We start from the raw sequence: 18,683 nt of genomic DNA, 5'->3' as shown, positions 1-18,683 counted from the left end.
TTATCTAACCTCATAGTTTGTGTGAAATCCAGGTAAGAGAAAGATGGACACTTCCTGTGACTACATTACTTTCCGTCTCCTTGAAGTTGGTAACTGAAACAAGGCTCTACTTCAAAAAATATCTTTAGAACCAACTAGTGCTCTGCTAAGCAATAAGACTTCCTACAAAACTTACAAAGACCTGAGGGAAAACTGTTCATTAGGAAATTTTCATTAATAAAATCTAATTTTTGAAAATGCCCTTATTCCACTAGTTTTTGGATTGCAATTCACTTTTATAAATAGAGCAGGAAATAAAAATGGGTTATTAGCTTACTATATTAAAATCCTGAACAAGTTTTTACCTTAATGCTCTTACGTGATAGGGTATTTGTAAGCTAATGTGTTATTAAAAATCCTAAATTGGTCAAAATTTGGAATTCCCGTTCCATGGTAAATTCTGAAAAGTAAATTAATTCCAAATAGTGTGTTAGTGACAGTATAATTGAACACACATTCTGTAATGTATTCAGTTCTGCATATGTACCATGACTACCACTCATGCACTTTCATGCAGTATGCACACTAAAATGAAATTTCCCAAATTTTTGTGAGGGTCTATTCTTATCACTTGATAACCTACTTTTAACCTAGTGTAACGCAATGCATTTTATTTTAATGTAAATAAAAGCAAATACCATTCAGATGAGCATTAAGCAAAACATCTATCTTGGTTTGTTGTTAGAAATGAACCTCATTTGAAGTTTCTTTGAAACAGTTTGACACTGGAAACAAGAAAATAAACAGTGATACTAATTAAAATATCAGCTTGTTCCAGTATCTTTATGTTGGCTCTCAAATTTCTTTTCTGGCATATTAAAAACTGCCTCTACTCCAATTAATAAAGATCAAAGGTTCAAACATCAAATTTTCATTATGGCATCAAACACTGAACAAGTGAACAAGAAAATAAAGTTGTTTCAATTACAGTAGTATCTGTTTTAATACTATTTAATCAAATAAGTAGGTATCAAACAGCTAATGATATAAAAATGCAAATTAAAGTAAAAAGAAAACCATATAACCTGAGTTGTGCATCTCTAAACAGTCCGACAAACAGCTGCCATAACACAGTAAGATCGCTTGACTCCTAGGGCTCCTGCTGTTCAAAATCTGAAAACCTGGGCATTCTGCATTTGTGGCAGAACAAATGATTCTGTGATAGTCTTTATACACTACAGTGACAATTCAAAGCTAACTCAATACAAAATGAATTAATGGAGAATGTACTATTAAAAGATACTGGCGTAAAAAGCAAAGGTATTTATGGAAAACGGGAAGAGGAGTCAAGATACGATTCTACAAAGATTTAGCAACAATCTTCAAAAAGATGTGGAGCTTCTTCATGATTCACAGTTACGGGGAGCTTGATAAGAGACATAGTAAATATTGACAGTCTTTGTGAACCAACACATTGAAGTGATATGGAACTGGAAAGAATAATATTACAAGCACTGATAAGTTTATAACCACCAGCATTTGAAAGCTATAAACAGGAAATCAGAAGAGCAAAAAGACAATCTATTTCTCTAAAATCAAGTAGACTCATTACTCCTTTTGGATCCCTAGGTAGAAAACTTCAACACACACAAGTATTTACTGTCACTTTAATTACAATGCCATATTCATAAACTAGAAACAGGTTCCATTTCCTCCAATTTATTAATAAGTAGGCCAACTATAAATATGGCTTCACTTTAGGGATATACAATGACAACCACAACCTGAATATAGACAGATGTGAGTGAACTGTTTTCACATGAAGGTATACTACAGGACATTTCCTTATGATGCTCAGGAGCCATGGTAAGCACCTTAAATTCCCTCTAAAGTTCATTAAACCAACTTGAGCCATGCTCAAGACCTATCAAGTGGAATTCAATCTTGTTCAGATTTAGATCTGACTTCATAAATCATTGTCTTCCCAAAGAAGTGTCTTTTACACTATCTCCAGCTACACTGAGGTTTTAACATCGCCACCTCCTGCCAAGAGATTTTCCCCAATGTATAATCAAGTTTCAATTTGATCAAAAACTTTTGGAATCATTGCAAAAATACAAAAATTTGAAGTAGTAATTTTTTAATTTTTTTTTTAAATGTAAATGATAGAATGATCAATTTATTCACTGGAAAGCTCTTAGCTTTTTTCAGCTTTCATGTCTATTTTTAAATCCTTCAGGAAAAAAATATAAACTTTTAAGTGTATTTGTGAAAAAAATCTTGTATGTGGCAAAAACATTAATTACATATAGATATAAAAAAATTTTCTCTAAATATATCAAATATTTCTTTCTACCCTCATCAATCAAATCTTGCACAGAATTTGCAGGTTTTAAAACAATAATTTTGTCTAAATATATCAAATATTTCTTTCTACCCTCATCAATCAAATCTTGCACAGAATTTGCAGTGGTTTTAAAACAGCATGATATTTACCTAGCTTGCTGACTTTGAAGAAACAAAATCAAGTGACGAGTTATGAATAAACATAGCAGCTTTCTTTTTTGTTAATTTATAGCTCTCTGAACTTAAAGGGACTCATTTTTTCCCCTCCACAAGCAAGTTTTATGTTAAAGTAAAAAGTTATAACCCTCCACAAGCAAGTTTTATGTTAAAATAAGAAGTTTTTAAGCATATTACAATAAATCCTCACACACACTATGATTACTATAAGTTCATGCTTATGTTTCTTTAAATATTTTTTCAGTAACATTTTAAGTTCGCTACAGTACAACTGAAAAAAAAATACATTTACTGGACATAAAATATCAATATCTTTGGCAAGTAAGACAGAAAAAAGTTCATGAACAAAATGACACTTCTACTGGTCAGGGAATCTCTTCTATTCAGTTTGCTAAGCCAGCTGATGTTTTATGTCCAGGAAAATGTAAATATGATGATTTCAGCTGAACGTTAAATAACAAAGTGACCCATAGTTTCAAAACTAATAACAAAACTAACAAGAGAATGCACATGAAAGTATAAGCTGTTATTTTTACATCATGGCCTTTAGCCAAAACCTACCGAAGTCAATGTGAATTCTTTTCATGTTTTGAAGCAAACATCAAAGGATTTTTGGAAGGATCAAAAATCAGTTGTGAATTATGAAACATAAGGGAGCATTTGCAAATTCAAATCAAGTGTCTAAATTCTAATCTTATGTTTGCAAAACTGGAAGCCATTAAAAAAAAAAAATCAAGGCTTTGTTCAAAACTTGTTAGGAAAAAAATAAACAAAAATCTTCATGTCTGTTTTTAAATAAAGATAAAGATGGGAAAGGTACTTTAAACTAAAAATGAAATTATTTAATGACTCTTCAACTACCATTTTCCCCCTAATACTGCATTTAAATGGTTTTTAAATCTCTAAGAGCCTGCAAAGCCTGTCAGACAACAGGTCTTTTAATGGAAAACTTCCATCCCTCCCAACTACAGAAATGTTGGCAAGTCCTCCGCAAAACGTGCATTAGCACTACAGCATGCCTAGACAAAATGTATACACTTCCAGGTAAATACAGTAATACTTTTATACAAAACCAAACTAAAATGATCTTCCCAAAGAAGGAAGAGTAGTAAAATCAGCATAAAGCAGAAGCAAGTCTGTATACGATAAATAACACAATAAAGATAGTGATCTCAACTACAATGAAACATTTTACAGGATAGAAAATATGCACATGCGTAACCTGAAATAGGTATTAGACAGATTTTGATTTCCTGGCTCTTAGTCAGGAAGTTAATCATACCAATTTTTAAATCTACTTAGAGAACGACTGATAAGCCAGCTGCAGTACACACAGATATATTTTGTACAGGTTTTAGTAGAAATAAAGATAGGGCTTAAATACAGAAAGTACCACATGTATTCAGAAGCACATGACAAATCTAGACTAGCATGCAGGTGTGTTTATGTACATACACACAAGGAAACATAAAAGAGCTTCAGGGATTTAAGGTATTTGTATCACTAGTCAACTCATACCTCCCATTACTCACCTTCACAGCTATAACTGTACACAGCAACCGTTGACCTTTCAACCAGATTCTCGTCATGGTGCCAGCTCACTGCCATGTTCCCCATTCCAAAATAAGGTTCTTGTTTCAAGTACAGCATTTGTAGCGGATCCATATAATTTAATAAAGTCAAGTTATAAGATGTTCTGTTCTTTAGACTTATGTAGTCATCCTCTGGTACACAACTACTGCTTTGATCTTTTGAAACAGACCCTTTCTCCGTAAGAGAAGTAGCAAAATTTTGCTCCCTATCTATTACAGTAGTATCTTTAATTTCTTTGGTCTCAAACAAGTTTTGTCCTTGTAATGCCTTGACTGCTTCAATATGCAAGTAGTCATTAAGTCTGATTAATGCTTTACAAGCATCATGTATTTGAGGACTGCAATATTTTATATCATAACCTTCAGTAGGCCAAGGAACTGTAAATAATCTTGTGTTCAAGTATTTGTAAGTGCATCCCGGGTTTCCAATTAATATACGAGACACTGGGGTAACAAAATCTTTTCCTTTGATCCTTACAAGATCTTGAAAGAAACAATTGTGTTTTTGCAAGGTCAGAAAGCCTTCTTGTACCATTTGATGGAGCTCTTCAGGTACTGTATCAGATTTTCTGAAAATCAGCTTGGAATATTTAGTCTTCCACTAAAAAAAAAAAAAAGGCAAAAGAATTATTCTTTTTATCTTTTTACAGAAACAAAACTATTTCATATATTCAAGAACAGACAAGGCTAAGTTGGCAAGTTATCAAGCATGAGTCTAGAATATGATGAAGAAATAGATGCCAGTATTTGTTACTTTATTCTCATATTCCAATATATGGCACAAACTGTGGATATGTACCAGTGGCCTGTAACCAGAGAGTTATCACCAGGGCAAATCTCTAAATAAATAAATAAATCTGAGGATTCTGGCAGAAATCAATAGAACATATAAGCTCCACTGATGAATCTGTAGACAATGCTACCTTTAAGTATACAAACAATGGAATATCAAGCAGCAACAAAGTGACCCCTCTTTTTATGATGGTTGCAAAGACCATTCTGTCTCATTCTGATGTACAGAATTCTAGAGGGCTACATGATAATCTGATATAGTTTCATATTACAACAATTTTTAGGGCAAAAATAACAAAATGAAAATGTAAATTTTCAAAAAAGGCCAACATTCTGCTGAACTGCACCTCTATCTTCAAAGTAGTCCTTGACATACTGGTCCTTTCTATTTTCACATTCCTCAATGCATGCCAATTAGCTCTCCTATTTTATATAAAAAGTTCCCCTTTTAGATAAAAAAAAAAAATCCAAACTTATTTTCCTCCCCATCTCCCCACCACAGGTATCAGCTGGAGTTCAGAATCCAGCAGTTTGTGGAGGCAACAACTCCCAGCAAGGTATGACGCTCCTAATCAGCAGTATCTTGCTTTGTATGCAAAATACTGCTGCCCACTCCAGGAAGGCTTGGATAATTTTATTTTGTTAATCTGGTTTTCTAAGGAAGTGAGTATCACGTAATCACACCTTTTATTGGTTGCCTGTAAATCTGCTTTAACTACTGCTGAGACTGTTTGGCAAACTGGACAAAGGCTACAGAATAAGTTCTTAAATAGTTCCTATGTATTTCATTAAAATTAATAGATAAATAAAAGAAACAGATGCAAACTAGGGCCCTTAGTAATGGAAAGGCTGTAACGTGAGCCTATCAAGTGTTAATTAGCACGTGTGAAGCTCCAAACAACTCACTACACCTACTTCCTTTTGTCCAGAAGTTAGTGAGTGATTATTCTGGGGAAAAGGAGAATCCTGAAGGGTTTGGGGGGGGGGGGAAGTAAACTGAAATCAGAAGGCATTAGGCAATGGGGCAAGAGCACATGGATGCACAAAACTGATCTATCAAAAGTTTTACTAATGTAATATTTTACATTCAAAGTGCTTTTAAAAAACAAATAAAAGCCACCAACACAAAGGCATCACACTGACCTACAATCCATCTGTGGGCTCCTTCTGGTACAACTCAAAACCACTTTACTAGTACTATCTACTTCCAAGTCAGATTTGAACCTGCCTTTCAGGAAATTAATTTTAAAATCCAGAAAAGATGCCTTTAAAAAATACAAACCAGGCAGCTAGTCAGTATGCGCATTTTCTACTGCATGAAAACAGTTAGACTTTTGCATCATAACATGTTGTTATCCTGCAACACTGAAGAGGTGGCTTTATAGGATCATTTGTTTCTACTAAAAAGGGGAATATAAAAGGAAGTCTATTTTAAAAATAATGATTACACATAATAAATTGTAGTTTATTATTTTTACACGTGAATTTTTACAGTGAAGTAACTCCCTTTCTTCACACATTTTTATGGTTTCCAAAAACTAGCTTCCTAGAGAGAGGAAAAAACCCCATAACAGTACCTACAGACAATAATTTCTGACAATTGTATTTACATGCTATACTTTAAATACCAAAGCTTGAAAACAGTTCCAGATATCTATTTGAAGGTCCCTCTACAATCCCCAGCATAGAACTAGCGATAGGACAAGAGGAAATGGCCTCAAGTTGCACCAGGGGAGGTTTAGATTGGATATGAGGAAAAATGTCTTTACTGAAAGAGTGGTGAAACATTGGAACAGGCTGCCCAGGGAAGTGGTTGAGTCCCCATCCCTGGAAGTATTTAAAAGACGTGTAGATGAGGCGCTTAGGGACATGGTTTAGTGGGCCTGGTGGTGTTGGGTTGCTGGTTGGACTCGATCTTAGAGGTCTCTTCCAACCTTAATGATTCTATGTTTCTATAACACTGGATCCCAGCTTTCATTAAAAGAACTGAATATAAACTCGATAAACACAATTTGCCTGAGCTTGCCAAAAGCCTGAAACGATTCCTTTAGAGGTTATGAACTGTCCCCTTTGTTTCAATCAGTGCTTTGTATCTGTAGCCTTTGAACAGTACAGTGAAAAAATCCTTATAAAGAATAACTACTGAAATCAGTAACTGCAAATTTTAAGGATTTACAGCTATAGGCTACAGTCAGATGCGTGGGTATAGGTTGATGGGAATCTAAGTATTCTTTCACAATCATACTTAATAATGACAGAACATTATACGTTGTGACATACAAATATTATTACTGCATGATTTGTTTCATTATGCAAAGGATATGTATAAAAGAAACAGCACTAACAGTTCTATAGCAGTATCCCGGTATTTCTTTAAATAATTCTGTATATTGGACATACTCAGGTCAGATTAACCAATTACTACATTACGTATGCTATTATGGCATATTTAAAAAGTCTTTATTACTACATCTTTTTAAACCATTTAATATACTGAATTTCTGACATGAATCGCACACATGAAATTCCCAACAATTATTACAAACAGAAGGAGGGAAATAACAATACGATGTAAAGCAACTAAATGCCTGAAAACGTGCACTAGAAAGGAAGCACACAGATTTTACAAAGGTCACAACATTGTATTCCCCTCCTGAACTGCAGAGGTAACGTCTTCCACATTTTATTGCCAGTCAAGTCAGAGGCATGTTACTTTTAGGTTGTATTTTAAGATTACATGCTTAAGAACTATACTATCGTTAAGTTTTGCACAGTATACTTAAGATTCTACCTTAAAAAACCACACACTGATATCTCAGAAGAAATCAGGAAGTGGAAACACATTTCCGACACATCACATGAAAACAGTTTGGTCGTCTTTAAATCTCCAACCAGTCATTGTGCTATGTCCTACATAAGGAAAGCATTAAGGGATCAGAACACAGGGTGAATGCTGGGTTCACACCGGACACCTTGTTGTTTTGGGGGGATGGGGAAGGGGGAGTAATCATGTACTCTGTGTTGTAACTCTGACAGCAAGTATTAAAGGTCAATTCACTGTTCACTCTGAAAGAAGTAGGTACATTACTGGCAACTACAGGACAAAAAAAAAGCACATCTGATGCTCAATTCTTCGTATGAATATTACACACGTGATTTTAAATACACACATGCTTTCACTTATAATGGTGGTACTCAACACAGAGGATCACCCTACAGGATGACTCAAATGATAGAATAAAGTTAGAAATCAGCAATAAGGACCCCTGATAAGCAAACTGCCACTTAAACCATGAAATGATAGTTTGTACTTCAGATATTTGTGAATTGCCTCGTTAACAGACTTTTTCTTGTTCATGACTGGCTTTAAACATTACCTTGTTTCAGCCTATGGTCTAGGGCCCATTTCTAAATCTTCATCAGGCAAGACGCATTGAAAGAGGATGTCAGTGAAGTTTTGCTTGTGATGGAATTTCTTAGTTTTGTTCAGACTGTACATTTTCATATCTGACAGGATACTGTATGTTTTTTCACTTGTGTCCTACCTAACCTTTCCAACACATTCAAAGAATACTACTTTATACGGAGTGGATCCTTAAAGGAATAAGGCAGGTCTCTCCAGGAAAGACAGACTATAAAACTAAACTTTATGTGATATTATATTTTGCCAGTTATCTTTTCCCTCCATCTGTAGTACATTTAAGCATCGTGGAACTTGCAATATCTACACCTGTGACTAAAGTAACATTTCAAGACCACCGTAAGAATTTAAAAGGCACTTGTGATGCTTATGATTATCACATATACTTAAAAATACCCAGCGTGCACACAAACACTACACAAAAAGTATAATTATATATGATGCAAAAAGAATGTATCTAAACTCTATTAAGGCTTGAACAGGTCTGATTTTGCTGCTTATTTTGTTCCCATTGTCTTCTATGTTTATGGGTTACTGATGCTGGACAAATGAGATGCCACTTGGGCAGCCTTGGCTCCATCTTCTCTTTTCACATCAGCTCCATGAGACTGTGGATTTACAAGACAGAAAAAAGAAAAAGATGCTGGGCATAGCAGCTCTTGGCAGCAACAGATATAAAAGAAGAGAACAAACAGGAGGGGATGTAACATGACTAGGAAGGAGAAAACAGTAAGCTGCCCAAGTCTTAAAAGGGGGAAGAGCTTCTTCTTGAACACTAGTTTAAAACTGAAAAGAATGTGTTTGGGGTTGTTTTGGTTTGGTTTTTTTAAAGAAGAAAAAAAAAATCATTCTGTTAAGCTCTTCTACATTTTTCCTTGCCCTTACCCACAGAAATACTTTTATGGTTAACAGCAAGTTATGTGTTTTCATATTATTATCCTTACAGCTGTTGAAGATCCCAATCAAGAGCTTACTTCCACTATGTCAGCACTGTAAAAATACAGAGAAAACCATGCTTTCCCCTAAGCATCCTACAACACAAATGAACGAGAAAGGTGAGGGAAGCATACAGACTGCTCAATATCACTATTGTAATCCCGTGGCAAAACTGGAGTTAGACTTCATGCTTCTGAGTCGCAGTCCAGTACCTGACCCATAAATGCATCTTTCCTTTTCTATAGTGTGGTGTGTGCTAAACTTTTCTTGGCCTTGGAATCCTGCAAAAGAGAAATTCATCCTCACAAGGAAAGAGTCAGACCTATTTTTATGCTACCATATACATCTTTGAGCCATATGTCAATACAAGAAAGGTGACATGCCTGTAATGCAAGCACGCTTTCTGTAGCTGTTCAAACTACTAGATTCTTTCTTATGCTTTTCATCTTACCGTGTTCCGATTTGATCTGATTGAACCTACAATTCTTGCCATATGTTTTGTAGCTGACCTAGAAAGATCCAAGATAGATGCAGAATATTCTATTAATTTCATGATACTCTTCCATACACTCATTTGGTTTACTACTCATGTGGCTACTGGGCCTGTTTTTGCTTTTATTTGGTTTCATTCGAGGCATGCATTCCAGTTTCCACAGTTTGTTTTGTAAACAATGTCTTAAGGGTTACTTACTGTTTGCAAGTAGAACTAAGCCAAAAAATTTCAAATTTCTATGTTAATATTTTCCCTATTTTGCCAAACCTGAGCTATAAAAAATAGTTCTCCTCACAATTCAGAAAAAAAAAAAAAAAAAAAAAAAAAAAAAAAAATTTAAAAGAAAGGTAACGTGTATTTTATTTTAACAAAGCATAAGAAACTGTGATTCATTGTTACATGTGTTACCTGGTGATCACATACTGATACTCAGGGCAAAATCCTAAAAATAAATGAAGTTCACAAAGTTTTCATTCTTGAATATCCCAATTCTAGAGGTCTTATTTTGCATCACCTGAAAGTACATTATCAGCCATCAGGATACCTTTTTCATATCAGATTTCACAGTGTCTTTTTGAAGAAAATTTATTTGTTGTTCAGTGCAAACAGCCATTTTAGTTTAAAACAAGTACAGTTAAAAGAAATACATTACCAATTGATGGAAATCAGCATCAGCTGGTGTCACATACGGAAGTCTATTCTCTCCAAGTTCTTCAAGAAGCTTTTTTTTCTGTTTTAGAGGGGTAAAATTGAAACAGAAAATCAGACTAAAACCCAAGATAAAAACAGCCGAATCAGCCAAGTATAAAACTAGTTGTATTAAAAAGACACAAACGTGCAATTATTTCTCTTACTACCTTCAATTCTGGAAAATTAAATAAGGAAAAATGGATGCAAAAAATCAGTGGAGCTTTGCCACTTACAAAGCAGTAATTCAGGTTAGGTAGTTTCAGAGCATGTAAGTATTTTTCCCCTAAATTCTTTTTTAGATAATCAGTCCTTGTTACACTGATGAAAATCCATCTTGGCCTAATGTTCTTCAGAACTATGCCTACTTTGTACCTTGATACTAATTTCTTAGTTCTTTTTCATTTTATTTTCTACTTCAATTTGTGGATCCAATGGGTACAAAGCTCATATTCCATTAAATGGCTCAATAATATACTTTATTAAAACAATGAGCCTCAATGTTGGGTGTACTCTGAAATGTTTCCTGAAACGGGTGTATGAAGGAAAAAGAAAACATCATCTACTGCACACCAGAGCCCCTACAACCTGACAATATTTAAAACGCGATACTCAAGACCTGCCATTCCAGCAGTCACAAATCTGGTTTGACGTTGGGAGTGTGCTAAGAACCAGCTCACTGAAGAGCAGGTTTTCTCTGTCCCCCTTGTTCTCTTCACTCCCTTTTTACTTCTGTTTTAGACTGAAAGTATCTCCACCAATGTTTAGTCAACACGACCACTGAGAAATTGCTAAGGTAAAAACCTGATTTTCCCCAAACTGCATTTTCCAGGTTTTTATTAATAAAAATAGATTTTTTTGTATGCATTATACAATTAATTGTGCAGCTAAAGATTTAGAAAGTGCAAGAGAAGCTTGAAACATTCCATCAGATTTTTGGAATCAAACAATCCCAACCCATGACAAGTCCATCCACATTTATTTATCCACAGTCTAATTCAACACTAACTCAACATAAGTACAGATTAACAACAGTGTAAAAATTGTTACAGTGGAAGTATTGGCCTAGAAAGTTAATACACTGTTTCCTTTATTTCTTCTTTCTTTTAGCTTGCAAGGATGGTTTCTTTACAAACTTTGATCATTAACAAATATTTAGTAATAAAAATGCAACTCAAAGATCATAAAACTACATCCGTCATAATGCTTGAATATTTCAGATAAGAGGAATCAAATTCCCATTTTTATTACAATACTTTCAACTACGTAAACACCATCACAAGAAATAATTATTGCAGCTTGCTCAATACTTTTATGTTGTAAGAGCAAGACCAGATGGAAATGGAATACAGTTTTTAAAAGAATTATAAGGGTGTACTACAAAGGAAAACACAGAATAAGTTAAAAAAGGGTATCACTAACACTTTTGTAAAACCAAGTTATATGGGAACAACTATGTATTTCATCACCTAGATGTCACTGCAAATTGATTATTCCATAGACAAGAGAATTAACTGTTAAAAAACCATTTTTTTTCCTTGTAAATTCCTCTTTTGATAATCTCTTTGGGTTGCATATACAGGTCAAAACAGATCTTCCCTATTCTGGCAATCCTATTTAAAAAATGAAGAAAGAAATATTACATGTAGTAACTAACTCCTGGCTTATAGCAAACACATAAACAAGGAAAGATGAACTATGAAGAGTGTTACTGCGTATTTTATTCTGTGACAATGAATTTCATTTATTCAGATTTAAGCATCAAAGATGATGACGGAGGCTTAAAATCATGAGGAAGTGTAGAAGATTTTAAGGTTCATAGCTAACAGATCAGTCAAACCAAAATAAAAGCAGGTAGCTCTCACTCATCTCCACACTCACACTCTGCTGATCACCAACTCTTAACTAGATGGAGAAGAGCAGCACTGAAATTTACAAACCAGCAATGTAATTTCTCTAGTCTCTAGTTTTCTTTGGGGACAGGTTGTTGGGATGGTGACACGAAGTCACTGGTGAAACTGAGCATAATGTAACTTCAGAGTAAGTTCGCAAAAAAGGACATGCTAATTTGCTGCATATTCTAAAACAATAACACTTCTCTGTTACAAAAAGCTTGCGACAATTTTATTACATGAAATCACTGAAAACATTAGATTGGCTTTGTTACCTGTAAGATAAGCCATATTAAACTACAGGAAAAAAAAATGTTTCAACATGGACTCATATCTGTGGGAAAAAAAAGAGGTGGGAAGAAGAGAGATTCTGACAATTTCTTTGTCAAGTACCAGCCTCTTGGCAAAAAGCACACAACATTAAAATGCACTCTTGTGTATAGGTAGTACTAGTTCACATTTGATTGTCAGATCTGGCTAAGTGCCGCTCTTCAGCTTGATGTACAGACTAATACACACAGCTGGGTGGTATAACACGCTGCTCATCTCTTATGCAAGAAGCTGTCACACAGATGTCAAAAACATCAAGCTACTCACAAATACCTCAAAAAAGTAAAAAAAGAGAAAAACTGAAGATCTGGCTATACCAGCTGGCTGATGTGTAACTTGAAGCACTGTTACATAAGCATTGCTTATAGGCGCTTCCAACACATAAACCCCTAAATAAAAAAAAAAAATTAAAAAATTTCCTTTACTTGAAGGTATCAGGCATCTTAAAAAGCATTTTTCTAAATCTGATTTTTACATTCTAAAAATTATTAACAGTGTAACAGTTTATTCAGGTACCAGTTCTTAAATTCTTACACTTTAAAAACCAATGTGATTTTTATATATACATTAGTGATGCCAATACGTGAAAGAATCTTACTGCACCATCCCTACAATGTCGTCGTGCACTGTGCACTGCTCAAGAAACCTTGTTAAGTGTTGTACTTGGGCCTTCAGAAAGGAGACAATCTCTGCAAATACCTTATTTTGCAGGCTGCTGCAAGTGTTAATGGATCTATTATATCTGACTCTGATAACTGGAATGAATACCAGAAGCACTAATGCCCACTTTTAGAGCGTGCAATGAACTTCCTGCAGACATTAACAATCTCTGCTCATTTATTAGTAATAAACAGGTTTACTAACGAGATGGTTGGTTGTAAAATTCAGCAAGGGGAATAGTAATAATTGGAATCTCTCAATCACTATACATATCCTTTTTATTTATTTATTTTTTCTAAGTGTCTTCATGGCAATAGAAGTGACGCATTGTATGTTACACAGCAGGAGAAGTAATAGAAACACAGCTAATATACATCAAAGTCACAGGCCAAAATGCAGTTACGTTAAACACACATGGTTTGTTATTTTCAAATTAAGTGGTACAAGAGAAAGATGGGACTTGATGACATTTTCTGGCCAAGAAGCATGACAGTGTAAAAATTTTTGCAGCTGACATACTTCCCTGCAGGGTGTCAATACCATTCTCAAAAGGTTTCATTTCTCTCTTAATTGTAAGACAAAAGTTCAATACCTATGCTGTAAAGGCTTGTGAAGGCCTTAGTGTTTCAAACATAGAATTCCCGCTTAGTTTCATCATCAAACAAGTCAGAAGACAATAGTAATTTTCCAATTTACAGATCATTGTCTTGGCTGAAACAACGTATTATAAAAACTAATTTTATTGAAATCACATTGAAATATTATTGAAATTAGTTCTGAGAACAAATTTATGGCTGCAATGTCACAACAATTTCTAACGCATAAAAACACTGAAAACATTAAGAAGCAAAAGTTTGGGGTTTTCCCCCTGTACTTAGCATAAAACGCACCGAAGAATTTATTGAAGAAATAGCATTTGTTCACACAAGGAGACTTCAGTCAATGCCAGTAGTATTCACCTCTAAAAAGAGAACCTGGTTTGCTGCCCTGCATTCCTCCTGAATTCGGGGAAACTGTCAGCTTCACTACACCAAGTAATCTCTCTGGACCTAGAGCAGCATCCCATACGGGTGTAAAAAGTCAGTCACACAAGTCCAAGACATAGACAGATACAACAGTGCCTATGAAACATTTAAGGATGTTAGTTTTTAGGTGTACAAGAACTCACTCTGATGAGCAGTTAAAATATATACTTTATTCAAACTAGTAGACTGTCAAAAAACATGACTGTTACTCACTATTCTGGAAAAGCCCATGTCATTATTCCCTAAAAAAGATTTTTTTTCAAAAAAGATGGTATTTTGAAACTTCTAACAGGCACATTCCCAACCTCTGAGGGGATGCAATCAACTGTTTTTTCAGACACTGATTACTTACTTTCACCTTACAATTAGCATTATGCAGAAGGAAGCAAAAGATGAATCATGCTATGGAAAAGATACATGAAAGAAGACAATTCAAACAAAAACTTATTATCTCACTGTTGCATTTAACTTCCTATTTTAACAATTCTTAGATATTTATTATTTACAAATATTTCATATACACATCACACCAGAGAACAACCATTTTTAATACTCTGCAGATAGCTGAGAACTAGCTGGACTCTTCGGTCTACCTTTCAGGCAAGCTGGTGCAAGCTGATGCTTGCCTGATGCAGAGAAAATAGCACCACCAGAAAAATAATTCTACGTACTCATGTACACTCTTCCCTGCAAAATAATTGAATTTTCTGATTCCCTACCTGACTCATGTTACAGTGACCTAAAGTCCCACCTAATGTTGCCTTATTTCATCAGGGATTTGTTCCCTTACAAGTTTTCCCCCCCCCCCCCCCAATAAACCAAAGATTGAAAATGCTCCTCATTTTTATTCCCTCTACCCCCAGCAATCTTACAGGAAAGAGAGGTAAGAGAAAGCTGAACATTTTATTTAGGCTGAATTTTACCCATCTCAAGTCTAGATCTGACAAATAATCTTATTGGGGCTAAAGGAGGGAACGATATACTGCTAGAGGTGAGAGTGCAAAAGGAAGGCCTAGTAGCTTTGAAACATCGCCTCCACTCACAGCCTACAAAAGCCCTTCTGCCTTAAATCCTTTCATTAGAAGTTCTTAGAACATTGGCCCATTTTTTCATCCTAAAAAGTTTTGCTAACTGCCTGCTGCGGTTTTTACACTTTTGAGAATACTGACTCGGGACCAGAACTAGTAAAACACTTAAGTTTTTTTTGTTTTCAGTGCAATCCAATGTGCTTGCAGAAATTTCTGGGGCAGCTCCTAAAAAAAATGACCTCTATTCAAAGCATAAGAAAGTATCATCTCCATCTCCAATAGTTTTTCCCAATAGTCTTTTGTTTTCCAAAAGGTTATCAGGTTTAGCAAGGCACTCTGAGAATGCATATTGTCATGAAAGAAAGATCTGAATCACAAGTTCAGATCCTTGGTTCAGAAACCTTTGGTTTTCAAAAAATCCCTCCTTTCTATTAGCTTTTTCCCCACATAAGAATGTACATTAGGGCCTGTGTTTCTCTTTCATCTTTTTTTTTTTTAATCAACTATAATAAAATGTGGATTTCTTTCAAGTCATGCATGAAGAAAAGGGATAGTGCTCTGAAGTGAGAGCTCAATGGCTTTATAAAAGGAGGAAGATTAAATACTTTATATAGTAAATACTAAGACCCCATCTAGAAAAAAGCCACCACTTTACAGGGACTTCCACAACCTTACCTCCTAACATTCTTTCACAGGTTTTTAAAAAATAAAGAATTAAAAAGAAAAAAAAAAAAACACACCAAATTTGGGATAGTTTCTTAAGGCAGGAATGTGATTTTGAAGTTGACATTTGTTTAAACTACAAGGCTTTCCAAGTGTTAGCTATTAAAACTTCGTAGCAACCAAGATCATTCAAGTGGCTCACTAAAACCAGTTATGTCAGAAATGAACCTAGAGTAATAAAAAATACATTCTAAATGCACTATTACAGCTTTTATTTCTGCATTATCACATATATTAGATTTCAGAATTTTTTTTCTTCAAATTATTTCTGTAAACTCCACTCGTTAAAAGGTCTTAAGGGACTGGCCAATTTTACAGCACCATTTACTCACATGAAGAAGTTATAGTTCCAGGTTACCCTTCATTACACTCAAGTCTTACCAAAAGCCCTGTCTGTGCTACATTCTTTCTATAATCCAGCCTATCAAAAATACTGGCAGACATATGACCATACTGTACCACGCTTTGCATACTACAGCTCCCCCCCTCATAATACTATATGCCAAAAACATTTTCATATTAAGGACAAAAACTTGCATCATTATTATTATTATTATTCTATAGAAACTCATATTAAAATTATCTATGACTCTCCAGCAATATTTAATAGCCCATAAATCCATTTCCTAACTATACTACAATAAAGTATGCTGGTTATTTAATATAACCATTGTGCATCTTGCTCTCCCACTGAACAAACCAGTCCAGTTACAGAAGTAGTAGGATGCAGTTCAAGTGAGCTGGTCATGAAAAAAATTACATAACAAACAATCTACTGTAATGCAAAGACCTCAGGTCTAACACCAGTATTTGTAACTGAGCAGCTGTCTAAAAGACTGTTTGATATTCTTTCCTGCAAAGGTACTGTTTGGCTTTGCTTACTAATTTCAACCTCTCTTACCCTTTCTCATAAATCAACAGGCCCGGACTTTGGTTCACACACACACGCAGACCAGTCATGCATATGCACAACATACTTGACAGATGTAACTGAACTAAGAGTTAATTTATGCATTGAAGCAGCTTAGCAATGTGTGAAAAATGTCTTTGTGACCAGTATCCCCTCTCTCCCCACCTTGAAGTGTTAAGGGCCCATTAATTGTTGTTTTAACCTACAGGAACGTTGTTCCTTTGGCCAGTGGCTGTTAATGGAACAGAACCGGCAATTTTCTTACCCAGCTGAGTGTAGATTTGTCACACATGGATTAGCACTTTAAGTAATCACAATATAAATTTGAAATGATAAATTGTTCAAACACAGCCACTTTTTGCTGACAAAATGCACCTAAGCCTCCTCAGTATACCTGTCAATGAACTTCTACCATCACTGCAAGCATCTTGACATCATCATCCATTTCTTGTTCCCTCTATCATTTGTGCATCCTCTTCCAGCAGATACCAGTTGGTAAATGGATCAGCTGTATTAGGCGAGAAGTACGAACATTCACACTTTGTTTGAAATAATGACCAAATTTCAAACAGATCTCCAGTTCTTCAGTTTTCTTCTTATACATATGGACACAGGTGCATACATGCACCTAAGAAAATGTTTGAAACAGTGGATACTTTTAGATCAACATGTTTGTGAACCACAAGGAATAGATAAGGACACTGGGCCATTTCTGCATGCCATTCTTTGCGTAGTTTCACTGAAAAATAGCCAATAGTTGCTGAGAAACTAGATTTCTTAATCAAGCAGATCTTAACCAGCTCACCTCCAAAGAATCAGCAGACAGAAACCTTAGTGACTGTCACCAGTAATTGATTCTGCATGATGTAGCAAATATACCCCTATAGAGCCAGTCCCAAGAAACCAAGTGGATTTGACCAGTTGTGAAATACTAAGCACCAATCCTTTAACAGAGAAAACATTCAATAAAGATTAAAAACAGGTAAAATAAAACTATAGATTATAACAAGGGTTAATGTTGAAACAAGGATACACGTGGCATTGCTGTCTGTAGACCTCTCATGTTCTAATGACACTAAGAACTTACTGGTATTGCTTAATTTCTACTGAAGTCTATTACCAGAACGTAGGGCACTGGAGCTGTGTAGCCTCAGGAGCTGCATGCTATGGTTATGAACGGGAAATATACTGCCATGGTGCTGTTTCTCCTTGAATGGCCCAAGGAAACAGAAAGAACCATTAAGAATCACCACAACATTTTGGGAAGCATTGCACATCTGCAATGTGGAATTGTACAACCTTCACTGGGGTATAATATCTAATTAGTGTAGCAAAGTAGGAGCAAACACACTGACTAACAACCAGAGAATGAATCGAGGACCTCCAGAATGAAAACCAAGGGCTGACACAGCTTGAGACGCGGATTCGGAACCTTTGCGACAGACTGTAACTTCTGTAGGTGTAGACAGACAAATTTCAAACACACACACGAGCAGATCACACTAATACAGTTTTCCAGAACCACCAGCAAGATCAAAGATGCAATTAATTTTCTTGCACCTTTTAATCATTTCCAGAAAATACTGAGCCTTGCAGGATTTCTGGTCTAGATATATATTTTGATAGCTAATGGTAGAAGTATCCAATGTGTGATAAAGACACTTAAAAATGGGGGGGGGGGGGGGGGCGGGG

At 35.2% G+C, this 18,683-nt stretch overlaps 1 protein-coding gene across 1 annotated transcript in view; it reads right to left on the bottom strand.

The window, feature by feature from the left end:
- FTO (FTO, alpha-ketoglutarate dependent dioxygenase) overlaps positions 1-18,683 on the bottom strand; it is a 258,501-nt gene that overhangs the window by 201,343 nt on the left and 38,475 nt on the right. Inside the window, exons 2-3 of the mRNA XM_019471379.1 lie at positions 10,389-10,466; positions 4,035-4,695 (exon numbers count right to left, since the gene is read on the bottom strand). Coding sequence (XP_019326924.1) covers positions 4,035-4,695; positions 10,389-10,466 — 739 coding nt within the window. The remainder of the gene's footprint in view (positions 1-4,034; positions 4,696-10,388; positions 10,467-18,683) is intronic.

Source organism: Aptenodytes forsteri, unplaced genomic scaffold, assembly GCF_000699145.1.
Source record: "Aptenodytes forsteri isolate BGI_AS27 unplaced genomic scaffold, ASM69914v1 Scaffold33, whole genome shotgun sequence".
Lineage (NCBI taxonomy): Eukaryota > Metazoa > Chordata > Aves > Sphenisciformes > Spheniscidae > Aptenodytes > Aptenodytes forsteri.
Note: the sequence above shows the minus strand (reverse complement) of the source record. Positions and strands in the feature narration are given on the sequence as shown.